The 23831-nt window shown below is 32.3% G+C and overlaps 3 protein-coding genes and 1 long non-coding RNA gene across 5 annotated transcripts; 2 read left to right on the plus strand and 2 right to left on the minus strand.

The window, feature by feature from the left end:
* Positions 1-224: 224 nt before the first annotated feature.
* On the plus strand, positions 225-8544 carry LOC128855911 (calnexin). Of its 2 annotated transcripts, none has more exons than XM_054091150.1 (12): positions 225-334; positions 431-695; positions 1823-2149; positions 2367-2438; positions 2519-2652; positions 3258-3465; positions 3528-3648; positions 3732-3991; positions 6329-6469; positions 6598-6723; positions 7209-7484; positions 7576-8544. In XM_054091150.1, the coding sequence occupies exons 2-12, from the start codon at positions 549-551 to the stop codon at positions 7627-7629; spliced, it is 1866 nt and encodes a 621-aa protein (XP_053947125.1). In that variant the 5' UTR covers positions 225-334; positions 431-548; the 3' UTR covers positions 7630-8544. The 2 variants fall into 2 exon arrangements, with proteins under 2 accessions (XP_053947125.1, XP_053947124.1); XM_054091149.1 differs by lacking the exon at positions 6598-6723 and adding an exon at positions 6973-7104 and having other exon boundaries at positions 226-334.
* Positions 8545-10063: 1519 nt separating this feature from the next.
* Positions 10064-12276, minus strand: LOC128855912 (histone H1, gonadal-like). Its single transcript, XM_054091151.1, has one exon. It carries the CDS (start codon positions 12153-12155, stop codon positions 11436-11438), a length of 720 nt encoding a protein of 239 aa, XP_053947126.1. The 5' UTR covers positions 12156-12276; the 3' UTR covers positions 10064-11435.
* A 1022-nt stretch (positions 12277-13298) lies between these two features.
* LOC128860531 (jerky protein homolog-like) lies at positions 13299-14114 on the minus strand. Its single transcript, XM_054098118.1, has 2 exons — positions 13683-14114; positions 13299-13614 (listed from the first exon to the last, which is right to left on the minus strand). The coding sequence occupies exons 1-2, from the start codon at positions 14040-14042 to the stop codon at positions 13441-13443; spliced, it is 534 nt and encodes a 177-aa protein (XP_053954093.1). The 5' UTR covers positions 14043-14114; the 3' UTR covers positions 13299-13440.
* Positions 14115-15873: 1759 nt separating this feature from the next.
* Positions 15874-16763, plus strand: LOC128860539 (uncharacterized). Its single transcript, XR_008454257.1, has 3 exons — positions 15874-16236; positions 16305-16353; positions 16446-16763. It is a non-coding gene; the product is annotated as an uncharacterized LOC128860539 (long non-coding RNA).
* Positions 16764-23831: the final 7068 nt, after the last annotated feature.

Genomic DNA, 23831 nt, shown 5'->3' on the forward strand with positions numbered 1-23831 from the left:
ACAATAAGTTGATCCCGCTTCCGCAGGAAATGTCAAACTGTCGACATGGTAGTTTCCGAAGATACTGTTATACGTGGGCAATTTTCTATATAGATACATGAGTTTAAAGCACTTTTTCACTTCATACATACTTCTTTCTTGCAAATTTTTCTCACACATAAATGCAACTCTGACTAGTGTTAATGCAGTATCATGTCGGTAAAACAGTGTTGTAAGTATGCTGTCAACCTTTATTCCTCCATTATTCGCATTCTCCCCTTAAGAATTTTCTGCACCTTTTTCATTGAAACAAGGAAATTGACTGTAGAAGCGAAGCAAAGCGGTTGTTCATTGAGTAAGCATACAATTGATTTAATTAAATTTAATTTGTTCCACAATAATTAAAGGAACATTTTTCATTTTCTTCCACTTCCAAACGTATCAATACTAGAGTATTCAAGTTGTCAATACGAAATATAGCACACTCATTTCGATTCGTGTGTCGCGGTGTGTGTATATATCAATAGACAAATTGGACCAATTTTGGTGACAACGAAAAAAGTGGCAAAATGCGATTTAAACACTTATTGGGACCTCATTTAGGCTCATTGCTGGCTATTACATTGCTTCTAGCAAGTTTCTCTTGTGTTCGGGCTGAAGTGGAGCAGGACTTCGCAGAGATTGATGATGACGATGGCAAAGTAGAAGAGATGCATGTAAGTACTGCAATTGTAGTGAAAATGAGCCTACGAGTGGTTTCTAATTAATTAGCTATAGTTAGCAATAACATAAAAGAGGCCAATGCCACCTTTGTTTCAACGTAATGGCGCGCATGTGATATGATGATTGCTGATAAAGAAAACCGGCAATGGTTTTTTCTACATCTACAATTCTCTATAGTTCTCCCCCTTAGCGACAAACACCTGCCATTGCATTTATACTAGTTATTTAATGCTAGTAAATACCACGTCATTCTCTATATGCATGTGGACTTTTTTTATTGTAGTGCGCGGTATTGAGATTAGGAAGTCTGTGTAAATACATATTTTTAATTTACGTTTCATGTAAAGCTTAAATAGTTCACAGGAAAATAACTATTATTTAATTATATTTACTTTCATTCGCCATAACCTCAATTTGCTCTTTGCTGCTTTATCAATTCATTGCTGCGGATTAAACATTTTCTACACCGAAAATATGAATGAGCATTTGGAAATGCACTAATTATCGTTAATATATGAATTTAAATTAATTTAAGTGGATGGAGATAGTGTAAAAGTGTGCCAATAATTGGATAGAATAACATTTTCCGCTGACATTAAAGTGAAGTTCAGTATATCTGGCTGTTGCAGTGGGTATATAATCAATTAGGAGGGTATGTTTGAGTGGTGTTTAATAACTAGTGACTATGTTATAAAAAAATACTTAGCTGAATACATAAAATGTTTCTTTTTTTATATGAAGTTTCCAAAATGAACAGAAATTCACGCACGCGAAAGTAATTTAGGTTAATTTTAATTAAAGTTGATGCTTTTAGAGGGAGGTAACTGCTTAGATAGTTGAGGTTTTTTATATCATATTTTACGTAGAGTATCGCCAAAACACGCTGCTGTTATGCGCACTTCATAAAGATATCAGAAAAGTGTTATTTGTATTGAAAAAAAAAAATGAATGTGACATAAAATAAAAAGTTTATTGGTGCACAAACTCTTCATATTTCACCAAAAAACAATAATTATACAAGTAATCTTTCGCTTATTAGAAAATACACACTTTTATTATGTTGCCACTTCGACCTTAACCTTAACCTCAATTTCTAATTTCTTCTCTTCTCTCCCTGCAGGATGATGGCGAGCTGGAGGAAATTGTCTACGAGAGCCCCGTATATGAACAAAGTAAATTCTACTTTGCCGACCATTTCGATGATATCGCCGATTCGCGTAAGCGTTGGGTAAAATCACAAGCAAAGAAAGATGATACAGCTGAGGAAATTGCCAAGTACGACGGCAAATGGGACTGGGAGCCACCACAACGCATAGTATCGAAGAAAGATATTGGACTCGTACTCAAGTCCAAGGCGAAACATGCCGCCATCGCTTCAAAACTTAACAAACCCTTCACCTTTAAGCAGGATAACCCCCTCGTAGTGCAGTACGAAGTAACTATGCAGGTGAGTGAATGTTAAATTCTATAACAAAATTTATCACAACAGTTGACAAGTTGAAAACACATTTGTAATATAATTTAATTAGATAGTAAGTACATTGGCACTAATCTCACCCTCCATTGCATACGCTTTAAATTGATCACATACACCCACACATACGTGCACCTACTAAATGTCTTTTTTTTTTTTTTTTTGTGTGCGTTTACTTTCTCGTGCGCAGGAGGGGCAAGAATGTGGCGGTTCATACATAAAATTGCTCTCACAAAGCAAGCAGACGGAAGACCTCACAAAGGTATGGTATACCATTTTAGCCATATTCGATGATTATTTACCTAGAATGTTGTTAATTTGTCACTTTTACTCTTATCTTAGTTCAACGATAAGACGCCATACACGATTATGTTTGGGCCTGACAAATGCGGTAGCGACATTAAATTACACTTCATATTTCGTCATGTTAATCCAATTAATGGCAGCATTGAGGAAAAACATTGCAAAAAGCCAAAGTAAGTTTTGAGTGAAAAAAAAAATCGAATTTGGTTAGAATGCCGTGAAATTGCGCCGAAAAAGCGCCAAGAATCGTGTTTGTATATATATCTTACGCAGATGCGTATTACCGGAGGCCTATAGCGCAGTAACTGTAATTTCACCAATATTACACATTTTGAAATTGTCTGTTTTCCCCCTAATTACTGTATGTTATGGATTTTTAACTTGCGTTGTGTATGGGCACTGTTGTCTACCCGGTGACGGTGATTTTCAGCAATGTTTTTTTTTTTTAAGTTTTGCAATTAGATTTGAATAGAAATTAAAATTATTGTAAAGTAAGCGCTTTTGCGTTGTACCGTTATGATTCTACTAAAAACATAGATACATTGTAAATTTTTGGGGAATATTGGTGAAGTGTCAGTCTTTGCCTGGCTTAAAATACGAGCCAGTGCGGTGGCAAATTATATCAAGGTATTATTATTGTTGTTGTTGTTGTAGTTTAGCAGCATAAACATTCCAAATTCATGTACGATGAATGCTACTGGAGTGACAGTCCTTGGCTGGATATCAATCCGGGCCAGTGAGTTTTGAAATCTTAATTTTTTTTTTGCTTACAAATTAGGGATCGCTTGGAGGAGCCTTTCAAGGACAAATTGCCACATCTTTATCAATTGGTGTTGCGACCCGATAATACATTCGAAATAAGCGTTGATCATAAGATAGTGAATCAGGGTTCGCTGCTCTCCGAATTCACGCCGGCTGTTAATCCGCCAGCCGAAATTGACGATCCTCAGGACAAGAAGCCAAAGGACTGGGATGAGCGTGAGAAGGTAAGCGCATTCGTTTGTAAAAAAAAAAGTACAATTTTAACATGTCTTTATTTACCACTTAGATACCAGATCCCACAGCCAAGAAACCCGCTGACTGGGATGATGATGCGCCACCACAAATTCCCGATCCCTCAGCGGCTATACCTGACGGTTGGCTTGAGGACGAATCACAAATGATACCAGGTATATTTAATTAATACAATATACAATTAAATTTTGCTTGGTGTAGATAAATAATAAAAACTCAAAATATTTTTGTTCAAAAGATCCCACCGCAACCAAGCCGGCTGACTGGGATACTGAAATGGACGGCGAATGGGAAGCACCATTGATCGATAATCCCGTTTGCGAGAAGGCGCCCGGTTGTGGTGAGTGGAAAGCGCCACTAATACCAAACAAAGAATACAAGGGCAAATGGCGTGCACCGCTCATCGACAATCCCAACTATCAAGGCAAATGGGCTGCGCGTAAAATACCCAATCCGAATTTCTTTGAAGATCTCACACCGTTCAGGATGACACCCATTGTGAGTGTGGAAAGAGTTGGCATATTTTATTTTTTCAACTTTTATTTATTTATTATTTATTTATTTGGAAAAAAAAATTATTTTTATAATTTTTTTATTACTATTTTTTTATATATATTTGTTTTTTATTTTTTTATTATTATTATAATGTTTTTTTCTATTACTATTTTTTTAATATATGTTTTTGATATATGTTTGTTTTTTAGTTTTTTATTTATTTTTTTTATATATATTTTTTTTTTATTTTATTTTATGCTTTTTCTTTCTATTATTATTTTTTTATTAATATTTGTTATTTTTAATATATATTTGTTTATTTTTTTTTAATTATTATTTATTTTTTTTTTTATTATTTATTTGTTTTATAATTTTTTTATTACTATTATTTTTTTTTATTACTATTTTTTATATATTTTATTATTTTTTATTATTCTTATAATTTTTTTATTACTATTTTTTTAATATATATTTGTTTTTTATTTTATATTATTTTTTGTATATTATATATTTTTGTTTTTTCTTTTATTTATTTTTTCTTTCTATAACTTTTTTTTAATATTTATAATTTTTAATAAATACATGTGTTTTTTTTCTAATTATAATTTATTTTTTTTATATTTTGTTTTTTATTTTTTATTATTTTTTCTATTACTTTGTTTTTTATTAACATACATATACTATTTAATATATTTGCTTTTTCTTTTTATTATTTATTTTTTTATTATATTTTTTTAGAATTTTTTATATATTTTTGTGATTTTTTTTATTATTGTGTATAGTTTTAGTATTTTTTTTAAATTTTTTTTTTGTTATTATTTATTTATGTTTTATCAATTTTTATTTTTATTATTGTTCTTTATTTTTTATTTATTTATTTATTTTTTTTATTTTTTTTATAACTTTTTTCTATTACTATTTTTTTAATATATGTTTTTGATATATGTTTGTTTATTTATTTTTTTAATTTCTTTATGTATTTTTGTTTTGGTTTTTTATTTTATTTTATGTGTTCTCTTTCTATTACAATATTTTTGTTATTATTTTCTGTTATTTTTAATATATATTTGTTTTTTTTTATTATTTGTTTTAATTATTATTTATTTTTTTGTAATTTTTTTATTACTATTATTTTTTTTATTATATTTTATTATTGTACTATTTTTTTAAATATATTATTATTTTTTATTATTATTATAATTTTTTTTCTACTACTATTTTTTTATATATTTTTGTTTTTTATTTTATATTATTTTTTCTTTCCATTACTTTTTTTATTAATATTTATTATTTTTGATATATATTTGTTTTTTTTTTAATAATAATTTTTTTTTTTATGTTTTGTTTTTTATTTTTCATTATTTTTTTCTATTACTACGTTTTTAATAACATATACTTTTTTATATATATTTTTTTTAAATTATTTATTTTTTAGAATTTTTTTATATGTTTTTTTTTTTTAATTTTTTTATTACTATGTATTGTTTTATTATTTTTTTATTATTTATTTATCTTTTATCAATTTTTTTTTTGATTATTGTTCTTTATTATTTATTTTTTTATAATTTTTTTTTCATTATTTATTACTATTTTCTATTATTATTTTTTATATATTTTTGCTCTTTATTTTTTTATTATTTTTTTCTATTACTATTTTGTTATAAATATTTATTTTTTTAAACATATATTTTTTTTAATTATTTATTTTTTTTAATTACTTATTTTTTTATTATTTTTTTTTAGTTTTTTATTATTGTTTTTATATTTTGAGTTTTTTATAATTTTATGTTTATTAAATATTTGTTTTTTTTTTAATTATTAACTTTTTTTGTTTATTGCTTTTGTTTTTACTATTTATTTTATTTTTATATATATAATATATTTCTGGTTTTTATTTTTTTATTATTATTTATTTTCGTTAATTTTTGTATGTATTTTGGTTTTTTTATAATTACTTTTTTTCTATTACTATGTTTTGTAGTAATATTTTTTTATATATTTGTATTTTTTGTTTTTTTTTTTAATTATCTATCTATTTTTTTATTATTATTTATTTTTGTTTTTTCTATTACTAGTTTTTTTATTAATATTTTTTTTATATAGGTATTTGTTTTTTATTTATTTAATTATAATTTATTTCTCTTTATCGTTTATTTTTTTATATTTTCTTTTCATTTATTTTTCAATACTAAAAATGGTTTTAATTAATATTTTTTTATATTTTTTTTTTTATTTTTTACTTATTATATTTTTTTTTTATTATTTATATTTTTATATATCTGTTTTTTGTTTGTTTTTTGCATTCACGCCTCATCTAACAACCTTATTTTTCTATATTAGTCTGCTGTAGGCCTTGAGCTCTGGTCGATGTCGGACAACATCTTGTTTGACAACTTGATTATCGCCGACGACATTGAGTTGGCTAAGGAATTCGCCGCCAAGACTTTTGATATCAAGCGCAAATACATCGATAAAGAGTCGGTAAGTGTGAATCAAGTAAAATAATAAAAAATTTGTATATTTTCTATGATTTTTCGAGTGAACGTTTTGAGGCGCGAGTGCGTCGACTATAACTAATCATATTCGTTTTTTCGAAATTAAATAAAAAGAAAACACTTTGGCACCGTCTAATGAAGCGCATAAATTACAAGCCCGGTTGGTGGGCGCTGTATTTTACATATTTACTCATACCAGTGGGCTGCTACGTATTTTATTTATATCGTCGTGCTAAAGAGGTGCCACAAACTAAGTGATTTTCACCAAACTATGCATAAGTAAATTATACCAACAAATAGCAGTAGCACCAGCACGCTTTATGAATTGTGTATTTACTGTATTAAATTTGTTTTTCATTTTACTAGAATTAATTTTGAAAACCATGTACATATACGATTTTTTTAAATTTAGTTTACCCATTTTTATTTTCTCTTTTCTTTGTTGTATGTTGCTTGTTATATATCTGTGTAACTGCACAAATCTCGTAGGAGACATTTTTCAATAAAATTGTAGGCTTCTTCAATGAAAGCTCTTGGCTGTGGCGTGTAGCAATTGTGCTCGCTGGTGGCACACCGCTATCATTAACTTTGTATCGCTTGTTCAAAAAATCCGGCTCAAAGGTAATTACCAAGCTAGTCAATGTGCCAGCGTAAAAGTAAAGCTTACTTCATTTGGAAATCTGTCCACAACTTGTATGCTAATAAAGTCTTTTCGAATGCTGCAGGAGTCTAGTTCGGACGCTGATGCGAAGAAAACCGATGCCGTGCAACCTGACGATGATGCTACGGACAATTCGAGTGGCAATGCCGACGCAGCAGCTAACGCCAGCAGCAGCAGCAATGCTACACAAAAATCTAGTCCTAAAACCAAAAAGTCTGATTTAGATGTTAAAGATGAGCGAGGTGGTGATGAGAGCGCTGCCGCCGAAGCAGCAGCTGCAAACAGTGGCAGCGATCAGAAGGATTCGCAGGATGATGATGCAGACGATGCCGAGACTGGGGTATGTTGACGGAATGCAGCGCATGAGATTGGGTTATTACAACATTTTTTTGGTTTTTTTTTTCTTTCTTCTTTTCTCATATCCATTACAGGAAACTACGACGAAAACCGTGCGCAAACGTCGTGTGCCCAAGGATCAATCTTAAGGCGAGCGTGCGCTGTGCAACGCATTTCAACTCAATAATTCCAAAAATAAAATATTTAAATAAATTTATAGTAGAATTGCAGCTGCGTGCTGCGGCAAAAAGTCGCAAACGAAAAAGGGGAAAGTTATCAATCACTGCGTGCGTGATGTGATGCGGTACGCATTTCTTTGTAGTTTAGTTTTTATCTAAGCTCACACAAGCACTTTCTCAACTAAATCGCATACCAAACTTGCGCGCTATGTGAGCTTTTATTATTTAATTTTTTTTTGTTTTTGTTTTTACGTACTTTGTAGTCCAGTTAATGCGGAATGAAACATAATTGGAGCGCGTGAGATGTGTGTGAGCGCACAGGCGCGTATGAATAGTAAAATCTCTTTGTGCGTCACACAGACACATACAAAATACATACACACCAAATATATGTATACTAGTGGGATAACGGCCAGTTTTATGGGAGAGAGCTCATAAACTTTGTAATTTCATTAAACAAAAATTAAAAATTTCCAGCCAGCCAGCATTTTTTTAATTTTTTTTTTTTTTTTGCAAGTTTTAAAAAAAAAAGTATTAAAATAAAATTGGTTTCGTATTGTTTATATTTAGCCAAATTTTCATTACAGGAATTTTCTTCACCAAATTTATGTATTTTCTCCAACAAATGAATTCTAAAACAAAGCAAAAATATGAAAATACGAGTAATAAAAAGAAAAAAAGAAATAATGCAAAGAAAATTCTCCAAAACAGCTACAAAAAAATTAGTGTAAAGTAATATTAGTCGACCTATGGAAATAATCAAACAACAACAACAAGCATTACTTTAATTTAAAATGTAATTTTTATTAAATGCGTATTTAATTGTAATATTAATTAACGCCAACAACAACAATAAAAATAATAAACAGTGAACTTTATAAAAAGCATTACCTCATTTGCACTTCGGATGCACTTAAGCTGACTGACTGTTGAAATGAGAATTCACTAATAACCGTAAACAAAAACAAAAAAAAGTGCCATTAAAAGTAAATTAAGAAATTCAGCTGCAGGTTAAACACTTTATGCGAACAGCTAAGAAGTGAGTGCGAGCGTAAATGAAAATATGCAGTTCACATGAAAGTGACATTTGGGGAGTCTGGTTTTTTGAAAGTTTCATTACTTTTAGATTTCAATGATTTTAATTAGACATAGCAGTAGCTTAATTTTTTTGGAGATCTAAAGATTAAAATTAACCGCTCTTACGACTGGCGTTCCGCCAACAGGTGGTTCTGCGCTACCGGAATGACCCGCATTTACTAAAATATACATCCGGCCAAAGACTGCCACCCCAGCAGCACTCCTCGTACATGTATGTGGAATGTTTTTGCTGCTACAACAACATTTTATTTGTTCAAGGTTTGTCACCTCAGCGGTATTATCAGAAAATTTTGAGCCGCTAAAGCAAAACAGCATAACTCTGAATTAGCTATGAGCACCACACGAAATTAAGTGTAATTCTATTATAATAAACAAAAATAGTTTCTAAAAAAAAAAATTAAAAATTGTTTAATTAAAACTTAGAAATTTTTTTCTTAGATTTAACCAAAAATATTTATCTAACAAAAAGTATTTTTTTTAACTAAAACTCAGAATTTTTTTCTAAAATTAGAAATTGTTTTCTTAGATTTTACCAGGAATATTTATCTGACAAAAAAAAATTTTTTGTAATATAATTAAAACTTAAAATTTTTTTCTGCGATTTTTTTTTCTAAAATTTTAAATTTTTTTCTTAGATTTAGCCAAGAATATTTACAAAAAAAATTTTTTAAACTAAAACAGAAATATTTTTCGGCGATTTTTTATTTCATTAGAAATTTTTTTCTTGGATTTAACCAAAAATATTTATCTAACAAAAAGTATTTTTTTTAACTAAACTTAGAAATTTTTTTCTGCTACTTTTTTTCTAAAATTAGAAATTTTTTACTTAGATTTAACCAAGAATATTTATCGAACAAAAAGTATGTATTTTTTTTTTAATAAAACTTAGAAATTTTTTTCTGTGATTTTTTTTTCTAAAATTAGAAGTTTTTTTCTTAGATTTAACCAAAAATATTTATCTAACAAACAGTATTTTTCTTTTAACTAAAACTCAGAATTTTTTTTTACGCAATTTTTTTTTTATTAGAAATTTTTTTCTTAGATTTAACCAAGAATATTTACAAAAAAAAATGTTTTTTTAACTAAAACTTACAAATTTGTTTCTATAATTTTTTTTCTTCTAAAATTAAACATTTTTTACTTAGATTTAACCAAAAATATTTATTAAACAAAAAATTTTTTTTTTGTTTTCTTAACTAAAACTTAGAAATTTTTTTCTGCGATTTTTTTCTAAAATTAGAAATTTTTTTCTTAGATTCAAACAAAAATATTTATCTCACAAAAATTTAACTAAAACTCAGAAGTATTAAAATTTTAAATTTCCTTAAATTTAACCAAGAATATTTACAAAAAAAATTTTTTTTAACTAAATCTTAGAAATTTTTTTCTGCGATTTTTTTTTCTAAAATTAGAAATTGCTTTCTTAGATGTAACCAAAAATATTTATCTTAAAAAAAATTTTTTTTTTACTAGAAATTTTTTCTGCCATTTTTTTTCTAAAATTAGAAATTTTTGCTTAGATTCAAACAAAAATATTTATCTAACAAAAAGTATTTTTTTTAACTAAAACTAAGAATTTTTTTTCTACGATTATTTTTTCTAAAATTAGAAATTTTTTGCTTAGATTCAAACAAAAATATTTATCTAACAAAAAGTATTTTTTTTAACTAAAACTCAGAATTTTTTTCTTAGATTAACCAAAAATATTTATCTAACAAAAAAAAATTTTTTTTAACTAAATCTAAGAAATATTTTTCTGCGATTTTTTTCTTAAATTTAACCAAGAATATTTACAAAACATTTTTTTTTTTTTAACTTAATCTTAGAAATTTTTTGCTGCGATTTTTTTTTTCCAGAACTAGAATTTTTTTTCTTAGATTCAACCAAAAATATTTATCTAACAAACAAAATTTTTTTTTTTAATTAAAACTTAGAAATTTTTTCTGCAATTTAAGGAAAGCAAGCAAATTAATTACAGTTCATATTTCCAAATCAAGTGAAACCAGTTCTTAATTCTTAACTGTCTTGTCTACTCGCAAAGCTCAGCTTTAAGCGAATTAAGCGAGCTGCCAGCACCAGAGCTCCCACGACAGTCGGTTCTACGTAACCGCAACAACCCGGATTTATATCTGGCCAAGGACTGTCACTTCAGCAGCATTCCCCGTATATTTATGGGGCATGTTTATGCTGCTACAACAACAGCTGCCATCACCCAGTATGGACACTTTACTTAAATCGTTTCAAAGTCTGAATTTTCAACACAAAATTTTCTCAGTTCTTTTGTAACTTGGTTAACATTTTGTGCGTTGGAATTTTTTTACTAAGCCACCTTTTCAAATACTATTACAAATTTGTTGCCATATATGGACTTTATCCTCCTACAGATTTCACATAGTAAATTAGCCAATAAGCCAAATATTTGTTCAACTATTTCTGCCTTATAACCTATAAATTTAATGCAGCCTAATAGTAAATATTGACAAAAAACGTCAATAAAACATTAAATTCGAGAGTTTTTTTTTCTACAAAAAAATTCGAATTTTCGCACATATAATACAAAGGTATGAAGTCCATCTTCATAGCGAGTATTTCACCAGTCACTGCCCTTTGTTGATGTAATAAACTCAACACTTGAGTTTACGCAGCACTGCTACAGCAACAACTACGCACTGCATTTCTTAAAATCCCTGCGATTCTGTTGCTGGTAAAAGCTTTCGTTTTCGTCCCACCTGCTCGCCAGCGCTAAGCGGAGTTGAACTCCCTTGATTCACATGGCTCATGGCGGCCGCCAATGAATTGCGATGCGGTGCAAACGGCGCCATTGCAAGTGGAGCACAATTAGGCGGCGTTCTTGTGAATGTCGTAGCATTTATCTGCTGATTCCTACCTTTAGATTTGCCATTCTTTGATGGTTCACTTTTCTTTTTACCTGTTGCCTTATTGCGTTTATGCGCAACGGTGTGCTCATCAACGATGCTTCCACCATTGCCACCACCACCGTTACCTCTTCGTTTTTTGCCTGCAACCGGCAATGTGTTCGCTGCGAGAATATCCCTGGAGTCGCTGGCAATTGCTTTCTTCTTTTTTGCTTGCAGTCGGAAACTACCCGACAAGCCGCGTCCGCTTACATTCCTAAGCGCACCAATGGCCAATTGTGCACGCAAATGTTCCTTGATCAGGCTGTAGCGTCGCGCGGTCAAATCAATCTGATACTTTTCGCTAATGTATTTCTTCAGCCTCTGCAGCGAGATGCCGCGCGTGCTGTCCAGTGTAAGTGTCGCTTCTTCCACCATAGACACCGTTGAGGGCAACCGATGCGTGTTCAAGCGAATGTTGAAGGTGTGCGAATTCATCAGTGTGGAATGCGCGATGGGCGGCTGCATTAGGTATGAGAACATTGAAATGCAAAAAAATTTGCAAAGTATAAGGCGCAGATGTATGGATAAATAAAAATGAATTACTAAACTTAGCTAAAAATTAAATCAAATGTTTATCTTTCGAATAACGGGTTTCATTAGCGGTGTGGTTATTAACCCTTTTGTATCACCGCTCGAAATGCGCGCTGTACTCAAAATGCCTTACGTCGGCAAGACTTTTACTGTTTGTTCCAATGAGGAAAAATTTTACAGCATTATCAAAATTATTTATTTACCTCAAACTTAAACAAAAAAAAAATTTATTGCGGATTATTCCGTTCTTGGAGATAAGAGAGAGCTTTTGTTCGCGTATTATTCCGCGTCCAATGATACAAAAGGGTTAATTATTTATGTTATCTTTTGTGTGAATATACAAGGGCCCCCCCTTTAAATCTCTGGAAATCCAAATAAAGAAGACCACTCAGCAAAAAAACAGATAATTTTTAATGTAGGCTCATTTCATCACATCTGAGACGAACGTTTTTTCTACTCCTTTTCTTGCGACCTTTTAATATAATCCACCAAGCCATTTATCATCACCGAGCCATTTCTATATGTGAAAGGGAAGGTTTAAACTGGAGCATAGTTATGTTGAGTGAGGTAGCAATTCATAACCTAATTTAAAGTATATTTTCATGGAAGAAAACCTCTTCTTCTACCAAAAAGAAACAGGGACACCAATATTCAAACAAATTAAATTATGATTAATAAAGCAATTATGCACAGATTTTTCAGAAATCATTTGAGTTGAATACATTTCATTTTCAACTATTCAATATGCAAAATTGCACTTTTAATAGTAACGGTAACTCCGTTTACTTAAGTAATAACCGCAATAGCATATTTTTTCAAAGTCAAACAAAACGTCTGACTTCCTAATTTTTTATCATACAATGCACTCGCGATAATATGAACTAATTAAAACCACGCTTGTTCAGTTTTGCGAGATTGTTCATATTTACGAATGGCAACTAAATTAAAAAATATTCTATTTAATTAGTTTTGAGATATTTTTGTTTTATTTAAAACCGCAAAAGAAACGTTGTTTATTCATTTTTTCACATTTAACAAATAAAGGATTAGTTACAGTCAAAAAGTTGTTCATACTTCAATTCATGCTTTGTTTAATTTAAAAAAAAATTGAGTTCACGTCGAAAAAAAAAGAGTAATCCGCTTTTGTTGTTTCTTTTGTTCAAGCATCTTAAAAACTGCCTTTTCCCTTAGCTTCTTCAACACGTTTAAATCCCATTTATCAACCATTTCAATCTCAGCACCTTTCCAAAGTTTTAGTAAGCATGTCAATAGCTTCCTTTGATGTAATCGTCTTTTTTGGCTTCACAGAACAGTCCACATCATCGTCGAAAATTTCCTGTATATCATTGTTATTGCATTCAATAGCATCATCGTTCCATTCTCTAACGTTGAAAGCAGTGAATTCCGCCTAAAGTGAAATAAAAAATAAAAAAATAAAAAACAAACTCCTTTGACTAACGGTTCTAAAACACAAACCTCAGGTCTCAAGTGTGACCAAAGATTGGCTGCATCACCCTCCAAGTCCCTTAAATTTATAATTAAGTTGCTTCGAAGAACACTCAAAGGAACGTCATCTTCAGGATCCTCTTGGTTTTCTACCATACTTAAGACATTGCTCCAGCATTTGCATAGCACAACAGCATCTACGTTACTCCATGCAGGTTCTAAGGTAACAATCGCTTCCTTAAGCATAATTTGCTTTAGAGCCTCAAGCAAATCAAACCCCTTTGCAGCAACAAAAGCCAAAAGACTGTTTCTATAGTAAAGTTTCGTAATCCTGATGGCATTTTGATCCATAGGTTGTATAAGAGGGGTGACATTTGGTGGGATAAACATTTTTAATATGCAGCCATCTTCAGTTATTAGTTCATCTTCGGGTGGATGCGATGGAGCGTTATGAATTAAAAGGAGAGCTTTTATTGGTAATCCCTTTTCCATTAAAAACTTTGTAATCTAAATAAATTTTATGAGTTTTAACCTACTGAGATAAAAATATGAAAGCTTACCTCAGGTAGGAATGAACGGTGGAACCAATCTTTAAAAATAGCCGCAGTCATCCATGCTGATTTCGAATGTCGATAATGAACTGGGCAGTCGAAACCTTTAAAACAACGGGGATTTTCAGCCTTTCCGACTACAAGAAGCTTGAGTTGATGAGATCCTGACGCATTTGAAAAACACAAGAAAGTTACTCTTTGCTTTTCCATCTTTGCCCCTGGGTAGTTTTTTCTAACGATGACACATACGCCTTTTGTGGCAAAAGTTTCCGGCATATACCGGATTCATCGGCGTTGTATAGTTGCTCACTACTTAATCCAATCTCCTCCATTTTCATCTTTAACGCCTTTGGGTCAACTAACTGGGGTTGTGCAGACAGTTTTTCTCCAGAAACTTAGATCAACCGAACGCCATATCTCTTTAAAATTTTGAAGCCATCCTTCACTGGCATTGAATTCAAGGCAATTTTCTATAATTTTTTTGAGAACATCCAAGACTATTTTGTTTGAATTGCGAAAAGGAAAATGGTTTAGCCAGAAAATCTGTTCAAAAGTTACTTTCAACTTGCTGCCTTACACTAGAAAGATTCCATTTTGCAAAAAAAAAGTATTAGTTTTTATGATTCGTAGAAATTTTAATGGTGACGTGGATTGTGATATATGTACTTTGATTGTTATTACAATAATTTAAAAATGGATCAATTGTGTTTAACAAAAAAAAAATAATAATAATAATAAATAAACAAACAAAAAATATAAGGGAATTTCTCAAAACAGCGGTATATACATAGTATGCTGTTTCTAAACAATGCTTTAAAATTGTTCCACCACAATAAAAATATATTTTCGAAAATTTACTATCTATTTCACATTGCCCTGGAACATCTTTCCGAAATTCTTCAATTTGAAAGCGATTATAAAAAAGATTCTGTGACTAGTCTGACGACGCTTGGGTTCAAACCACTTATTTATATATAAATTATGCACTTCAGCAAATAGGGCCGTCCTAATGTATATTATTTAATATTAACTGACGGTTGGCGCACCTTAAGCGTTTTAAGCAATGCACTGCCATATCGACATGATGCCATTTCCAGCGGATGCGGGAATATTTGACTTTGTGCTAAATATTTTGCTCTACCACGCAGAAAGTTGGAAGTTTAACGTTTGTTTTGTGTAGAAAAGAGAAGTGAATTAAGTAAAGTGCATGTAAATTTATAGTTCAACTGATTAGCTGATAAATTCAAAGTGAGATGTGAATGTGCGCAAAAAATTCAAGACGCGTCAGTTAAAACCAGTAGCACAACTTACAAACCACCTGTTCGGCTTTATGCCTGCCTATCGGAACGAATACGTTTTGAGCGTTGCGGCAGGGCTGCGGCTGATAGGTAAGTAATAAAGCTTTTCTTTGATCTCATGTGTTGCTAGCTGTATTAATTAAATAGATAAGTAAATATTAGAATTTTTACTAAATAAAGCTTTCAGTGCCATAAAAAATACTTGGCTCCCATGGCGTCGAAGAAATTTGAAGGCAAGCATTTTTTTGCATCAATTCTTTTGTAGTTTTTATTGCTAAAGCTCCAAAGGCATTCGAGCTGGCTATTATATTAATTATTCGTATGGTGTTTGTCAAGCTACATTCCCGTTTTTCAACTGATTAATAAAATTAGTTGAATATACCGCCGTGTGACGCAAATTTATTAAAAATATGTGTATTTGCCCCATGAAGCAATAATTAAAGGTGATGTAAGTAGCCTAATTTCACCCTGTGTTAGCCATCTTGAAGCTACTTAATAAATCCGTGTTGTCCTCTTGGAAAAGCTACTTTTTATTTCAGAGCAAATTCTAAAGAAAAAGTACTCAAAAGCGTAGAAATTAAAATTTTTGCTGAAAAAGTTAGCAGGCAATACTGTTTTGCCTATTCCATTTTGCTTAGACTTTCGCATCTTTCAATTCTATTGAAAGTTCTGTGAAAATTACATTACAATTGTGCTTATCATTGCGATAAATAGCTACCATATAGCCACATTTAGGTAAGTCTTTTGTTGCAGATTATCAATCTGATTTTTTGTTAATAACTGCTTAAAATTTATATACACAGGTGTGATTAGAGCCCGTTGCTGCGATCCTACAGTTGTGCTTTTCATTGAGTAAGTATCATATTACGATAAAATTGAATTAATTTTTAAATTAATAACGTTTTTAATTATTTGGGTCGATGGTGGTTGTGCTTCTGAAATAGTCGGATAGACAAGCAGTTATCAAGGTCACCTCGGATATATGGGAAAACTTCAAAATAAAGTGCGAGGACTTATACAGACTGAACGAGCTGGCGAGTACAATCACTACAATACTCCAATTATGTGGGTGCCATGAAAGAACGGAAAAAATAAAGAAATATTTCAAAGAAGTACTTTGGTGAAGAAATTCATTCATTTGAAAATCTTCAGCAGTCTAAAATGTTCATTAACGTCCCACATAGACCAAACTTCAAATTTCTTTTTACTATTGACGAACTGTTTTAACAGTTGCTCTCTAGATCCTAAAAGCTGAAGTGGAACTTAAGCTAGGGGGCATTTGGGGCTATTGTTGATATAATCACACGATCCATTCCTTTGAACAATTATGCTTCGGTAAGACAATCTTCATGAAGGTGGCCCTATCGAGTTCAGCCCTAAGAACATTACTCGCTGTATTAATGCTTCAGAGACTTTAGGGATCATGGGAAAATGTGGACTGTTTGGAACATTGCTGTGATACGATAAAAAAACATTCGCTATGATAAATGTAGCATTCACATGCAACGAGTGTATCCTAGCATTGGAGTGCCAGGTGGTACTCCCTAATAGATATATTTCATACCAACAGTGTATCATTAAGTATAAAAGGGTATTTTATCCCTTAGCAGCACTCACAATATATGTACCTATACCACCTATACTAGCAAATAAAAGTGGTTTTTCCTCGTTCCTCAAGTTGTTTTATTTATTACTTCAGTGTAGGTTTACAAGTGGCACATATAGATTCCAATCCGATGCATGGTCAAAATACATATATATATGACACAAATTCATGGGAATAGTTAAGTTAAAAATATAAATAATTAAGTACCACTTATAAAATAACATAAAATTATTCTATGGCGTACAACGACCTTTTTAAATTTTTTACTATATTACATTTTCAGAAAGGGGATAAACTTATGCCCTTTTTTCCCTTGCTTCCAAATTGCATCAATGGATTAAGTAGCATCCGAAATCAGTTGTCAAACTTTACTTAACCTTGTATAATTGAATCATGTATTTGCCCTTTGCTGCTTAAACAAGTGTTGGCACGAACTCTTTATTTATTTACTTATTTATTAATGACTGTTTTGCTTACAAAGCGAAAGCGAACATACATACAAATACCAATATTTAATATAACGCTGGCTATTTAAGGGGACAGATACCTGTAAACGGCCATATTTTCCCTGATTTTCATTAAAATTATTTAAAATGAAGAAGTCAATATATATTGTATTTTTTTTAAATTGGCATACAATTTACTTATACATTAAAATAATATTTTTATTTTTTTATTTTAATCATTTAAAATGGCGGATGTACACTCAATTCTTCCAGGAAGGTCGCAGCGGGGCTTCTCAATTGGCGGGCATTGTAGCATCAGCGTCAGTGACCTGCATACAAAAAACCAAACATTTTTTTGTTTATTAATGTCATAATTTCTATATGAGTTTAACAAAAATGGGGGGAAGAATCGCAGAATAAAATGCTTAGAAAAAATGAATTTTGTGGTGAATTTTCCTACTATTTTTGCTTCGAAAAAATTATTTTTTCGAAAAATTTTCGAAAACTTGGAAATTCGCATAGAAAGTTAAATCATAAAAAAGATGTGTGCCAAATTTCAGGAAGATCGGCTAATAACTTTTCGATTTATCGTGTACGCCAATTCGAAAAATATAGTTTTGAGAAAAACGCGTTTAAAATTTAAATACAACGTAACTATACCTCTCCCAGCGCTCGAACGGAAAGAATAGAGTCGTCTATAATATAGGAAATACTTAAATTTACGTTCTAAAATTTTTTTTGACATATTCTTAAAGGATTATATTAACATTTTATAAAAAAAAAAATTTTTTTTCGAAATTTTACAGGTATCTGTTCCTTTAAGGGGACTCGGTGGTCTAAAAATTTAAAAAAAGCTAGTTTTTTTCTTTTTCGATATTTTGAAAGTATAGTATTTAAGAACGTGTTGCGAAATTTTCATTTTATAGCTTCTACAGCCCATTAACTATGTAGAGAGCGAAATGACTTTTTTGGCCTGTTTTTGAAAAAAAAAAACTATTCAACCGAATCGTCTGAAATTTTATATGTTGTTCACAACATCAATGGCTATCGTGGGTACTAGAATCATATTATTATTTCAATTATTTCGTATTTTTTTTATTGAAAAACTGTAAAAACCGCGCCACTTTGTCTATTTTTTTTATTCTAGTGCGGAACATAGTTACCGTCATTCTTAGTAATACTTTTTTTGGTTTTTGTGTTTCAGATAAATAGAAGAGCGAAAATAGTCAATACCGTCCAGCTCGAATTTTTCGGCAGCGTCAACTTCAGCGTCATTTTTTAAATTATTAAAATTAGAAGAGTTGCCAACACAGTTTTCCATTCTCAGCTGTCAAAGCATAGTTATCGAGATCGATAGTTCTCATGCAGCTAAAATCACCCTTTATATCAGCCTTAGTAAAAGTAGACTTCGGTGTGTGGTGTAACACTTTTTATTATCATGAATTGGCCAAGTAAGCCTCCAAATTAACTTTCATATACCTCGCCTACTTTTTTTTTAAATATTTTTGATGGGATTCCGAGACCAATTTTTGCGAACATAAGCAAAACTTGGTTCCTAATTTAAAAAAATGTGTTTTTTATAAGAAGAATTCGCTTGAAAAAAGTTTTTTATTTGCTGGCAAGGGGATATTTTGGAGTTTTAAAAGAAGTTCTATAAATACCATTTTTTTATCGACTTCAAACTCATTACTCTAATATCTGAGATTAGCATCAAATGAATTCCTTGAATGATCTTTTATATTCCTCCAAATTTTGTACAACAACTATTCTTATAACAAGATACAATCAAATTAATAAATTCGGATACTTAAAAATATGTATAAAAAACAAAAAAAAATATTACAATAGAAATGTTTATGTATGGCATTCGCTTACACATTTTTTATCACTTAGGGAATCAATAACACAGAAGGAGGAACATGAAAGGTATTACAAATTTCCGCTTATGCCAGACGGATTAACTCAAGTGAGCATTTTTCTACACATGACGGTCATCCTTTGTGAACAAGCAAGCAGTTGCTCAAAATGATAAAAAAAAAACAGCAGTTAGAATATTAAATTTAGCCGCAAGGGGTAGATTCGAGTATGCACCGGACTTTGCAAATTCAATTTAAGTAGACATATGGACCAAGTATGGCAGAGCAAGAGATTTAAAAGCCAACAACGCAAAGCAGCGGATGTTGTATAAAACATTTAAGTATACAGTTTGGTGCATAAAAAACCGGATAAATAGTAGGCTGGCATTTTAAATGATTTAGGCACCAAAAAGTATAAGATTGTGCACGTAATCTAGATTTTCAGTAAAAATAAATGTAATTAGTGGCTTTTACATTTATAAAGTGTTTGTGCTGTGTGAAAATTGGTTGTGTAATTGTGGTGAAACAGTTGAAATTGAAATTTGAAAAACGCGAGCAAAGATGCACCGTGAGAATATTAACTCCTAAAACAGACAGGCTAAAAAGTTCATGGTCTTCGAAGCTCTGGAAAGTAAAATAGTAGTTAGTCAAGAAGGAGCGGAGAGAAGTGACAGAGAGAAAGAGATAGTGTAGAATAGAGGCAGAGGCAGACGTAACTGGTGCGGTAACCGCTTACGCGATTTTGACCGAGTTTAACAAAGCGCGCCAGTCATTTATTTCTCGTCCTAATCGAGAATTTTCCAGATTTTTTGGCACAACAGAAAATATCCCTCAGTTTGCTAAAACGAATATTACCCATTCTCATGACATTGGAATCCAAAATCCGTAGCCTTGCTCCAGCAAATGCAGAACACCCACAGCAAAAATGCTCAGTGCTTCCGCCTCCTCTAAGCAATGATAGGAAAATCGGGTCATCAATGATTCCAATGCTGGTCATATCCTCACCCCATGAGTTGTGTCCTGTAATAATACCGACCATCAACCGAACGTCTTTCTTCCAAGTTTTAGTAGAAAGCTTGACAGTTTTCTGTGCCGGCTTGTCACAAAATACTTTACAGTTCTCCACCGTTCTAGACCGGATCATCGGCCTTTTTGCAAAACACATTTGGTGTTGGTCCCTGTGGGCTAACAGTTGATCCGAAGTTGGCTAGTTCATCGAGAATTTCATTTTCTTGAACTGGGTAGTGTTCTGGAACCCATGTAAGTACAACAGTATTCCGTTTTGCAATAGAATTATGCTTCTTCTTACATTCATGAACAAGGTAAAAGCGTTAATTAGCAAAGAAAATAAAATTTAGAAAAAAATGTGTAAGGCGTCAAAAATACTGTCAATGACATTAAAGGAAAATTCGTTGGTTGAAGTCTTCAAAGTGCTGATTTAAGGGGTTACATCTAGTTAGAATTTTCAAAAAATCGATTTTTTTTTATTTAATTTTTGTAATGTACATATATTTAAGTAAACACTATGAAAATTTCAAGTCATTCCGAAGATTATTTTTGAAGTTATACGCATAAATGTAACGACGCGTCAGAGCACTTTAAATTAGTTTTTAAAACTTTAACCTTGTTTTTCTCAAAACTGTGTTTTGAAAGTCGGTGACCACGATTTCTCGGAAACGGCTAAACCGGTTAGTCTGAAATTTTTGCACCGGCTTCTGAACTATATTTTCTAGTACTTAATGGAAGCATTTTTAAAACCGATAAACATTTTTTTGTTTATACACAATTTAAGGCCAAAACTATTCCAAAAAATAGATTTTTTTTTTTTTGAGAAGCCGCCATTTTGTCAATAAATTTTTTTTTGCTTATTCCTTCGATTAATTACAAGAATATACAATACTTTAATCAAATCCGTTTGGTTTTTTCATTTCAGATAATCCACTTCGGAGATATAGTGGTCACCGTAAAACGTCTTATTTTGGAGGGGTTCCTGGAAATCTGCTGTAGCAGCTATAAAAACTGTTATTCTTGCAAATAAAATTTTTTTAAATATTATTCAAAGTTACCATAATATGTGTACAAAGGCTTAAAACAATTAATTCAGAAGTTTTCTCAGGAAAATTTTTTTAAAAACCTCATTTTTCAGGGCTTCTAACTAGATGTAACCCCTTAACCGCTTGGCGTGCTGCTCCAAACTTTTAGACTTTGAACAGCGAAAATGCGACAAAAATGTTGCAATGAGGTCAAAACCACACCGAGATGGGACTAAAATTTAGTAAAATTTTCAAATTTAGACTCGTTGGCCCCCCAGTATGCCTTAGATAAGGAGTAGAGGCGGTGCGTGCTATAGCGACGGTTTTTTTTCGGGATGACGCCCGTGAAGAGGGAACTCTCATGAGTACTGCTATATCGGCATAGCAGTATGCTCGACTTGTAGCCCCACAGCTACGCCTACGAGCTAAACACTTCTCCACTATCTACCACCCTCCCCGCGGAACTGTCCAAGGAGGAATAACCTCACGGGGCTGGTTTGCTCATAGGCTACTAGTTATTTCGTCTACGAACCGCCGCGCGTCTTAGATCATTGTGGATATATTTTGCATGCGTGCAGATTCGCTTCCAGTTATCGGTCGATTTTAGTATAAAATCAATCATATTTTCTCCGTTTAAAATACCACAAGTTTCGGGAGCATAGCGTCTTCTTCCCTATCCGTGCAGATTGGGCAGTTTGGCAGTCATGGCCAAATGTATGGAGGTATTTTCGAAATACTCCGTGCCCTGAAAGAAATTGGGTTAGGTGGAAATTTGTTCCCCATGGTTTCTTTCTAACTGCGTCGTTAGAATGGGTACTAGCCCATGCGTTCATCTATCTTTCGGTGATCTGTTCCACCGGTCTTGCCAGTGGGCGATCGAACGACGCCTTTCTTCTTCGGCAATAGTTTTACGACTTGCTCTACCGTTGTGTTCAGATAGCCTTACACACACTCTCTGCATTTCTTTCGCCAAAATGTCTACGGGGACTAGCCCTGCTATAACGAAGGAAACATCGTCCGAAATTGTACGAAAGCCGCAGATGGTTGGCAAAGCGCTTAGCCGATGGACGGCTGTCAGTTTTTTGTGAAGCTATTTAAGTTTAGTGCATCAGCCCAGATCGATGCGGCATACAAAATAACCGAGCTGACTACCCTGCTATATAGTATTATTTTGCGTATTCCAGGTGCATTTTGAAGTTTAAACGGCTGTCAACCATCACTCCTAGGTATTTAATAGCGGGTTTTGAAATAATGGTTACAGACCCAACATTTACATTTATAGTTTCTACTATCTTCCTGCTGCTTGTTAGAACTACATCGGTCTTATGCTCAGCTAATTCCAGCTTCATCGACCTTAGCCAAGTCCTGATCCTGCTTACTGATTCGCTGGCGATCCTCTCAATTTCGTGGATATGTTCAATGTCATCCGCGAATCCAATGACTTTAGTTCTAGGGTGCATATCCAGTCTTAGAACTCCGTCATACATTAGGTTCCATAGCAGTGGGCCCAGAACTGATCCTTGAGGAGCCCCTGCTGATACGATATACTCCTCAACGCCTTTGTCACTTCTAAACCTCAGTTTACGGTCCCTGAAATAGCTCTCAATTATTTTGATTATATAACTAGGCGACCTTAATTTTGCGAGGGTTTCCAGCACACGCTGCCAGCTAGCTGTGTTAAAAGCATTTCTAACGTCCAGAGTTACCACAGAGCAGTATTCTTATTTCCCGCCGCGCTAACTCTTGCCTTCAATGGCGACGGGTGTGTTCGACGCATTGTTAGGTAAGTTGTTGCCCAATGATTATGATGGGATTTCATATAAAAAAATAAATTGCCCGAATTGGGAGTTTCGCCAATGGACTGTTCTGAAAATAACCTGACGTCAAACTTGTATGGAAGTTTGGAGATGTTTTAACTCGCAGGTAACAAAGAGAAGGCGCAAGAATTTACCTGAGTTTGATCGAGCGAACAGCACCCACGTAAGAGACTTCATTTATTTAGCAACTAGCATAAACACCGATAAAAATGTCAACCTTGAAATCCAGCGTAGAATCTCTCTTGCCAAAAAGTACTGTTAGCACGTTGGCAACGGTGAATATCGCAGGCAATGGAACGATGAGCTGTATGAGTTTTACGAAGACATAGACATAGCATAGCGTAAAAAGATCGAGCGGCTACGTTGGCTGGATCATGTCGTCCAAATGGATGCAAACGTTCCGATTCTGAGAGTATTCGATGCGGTACCAGCTGTCTGGGGTAGCCGAAGAGGAAGGTCTCCTCTCCGTTACAGAGATCAGGTGGCGAAGGACTTGGCTTCACTTGGTGTGTCCAATAGGTGCCGGTTAGCACAAGAAAGATATGTTTGACACGCTTTGAATCATGAAAAAA

This window comes from Anastrepha ludens, chromosome 2 (assembly GCF_028408465.1).
Source record: "Anastrepha ludens isolate Willacy chromosome 2, idAnaLude1.1, whole genome shotgun sequence".
Lineage (NCBI taxonomy): Eukaryota > Metazoa > Arthropoda > Insecta > Diptera > Tephritidae > Anastrepha > Anastrepha ludens.

Bases quoted from the DNA above. Each gene is read 5' to 3' on its own strand.
- LOC128855911 (XM_054091149.1), top strand. From the start codon at position 549: ATGCGATTTAAACACTTATTGGGACCTCATTTAGGCTCATTGCTGGCT. The intron at 3,649-3,731 runs GTATATTTAATT...TTTGTTCAAAAG, and splicing joins CGAATCACAAATGATACCAG to ATCCCACCGCAACCAAGCCG. The intron at 7,485-7,575 runs GTATGTTGACGG...TATCCATTACAG, and splicing joins CAGACGATGCCGAGACTGGG to GAAACTACGACGAAAACCGT.
- LOC128855912 (XM_054091151.1), bottom strand. From the start codon at position 12,155: ATGTTCTCATACCTAATGCAGCCGCCCATCGCGCATTCCACACTGATG.
- LOC128860531 (XM_054098118.1), bottom strand. From the start codon at position 14,042: ATGTTTATCCCACCAAATGTCACCCCTCTTATACAACCTATGGATCAA. The intron at 13,615-13,682 runs GTTTGTGTTTTA...ATTTCACTTTAG, and splicing joins GGTCACACTTGAGACCTGAG to GCGGAATTCACTGCTTTCAA.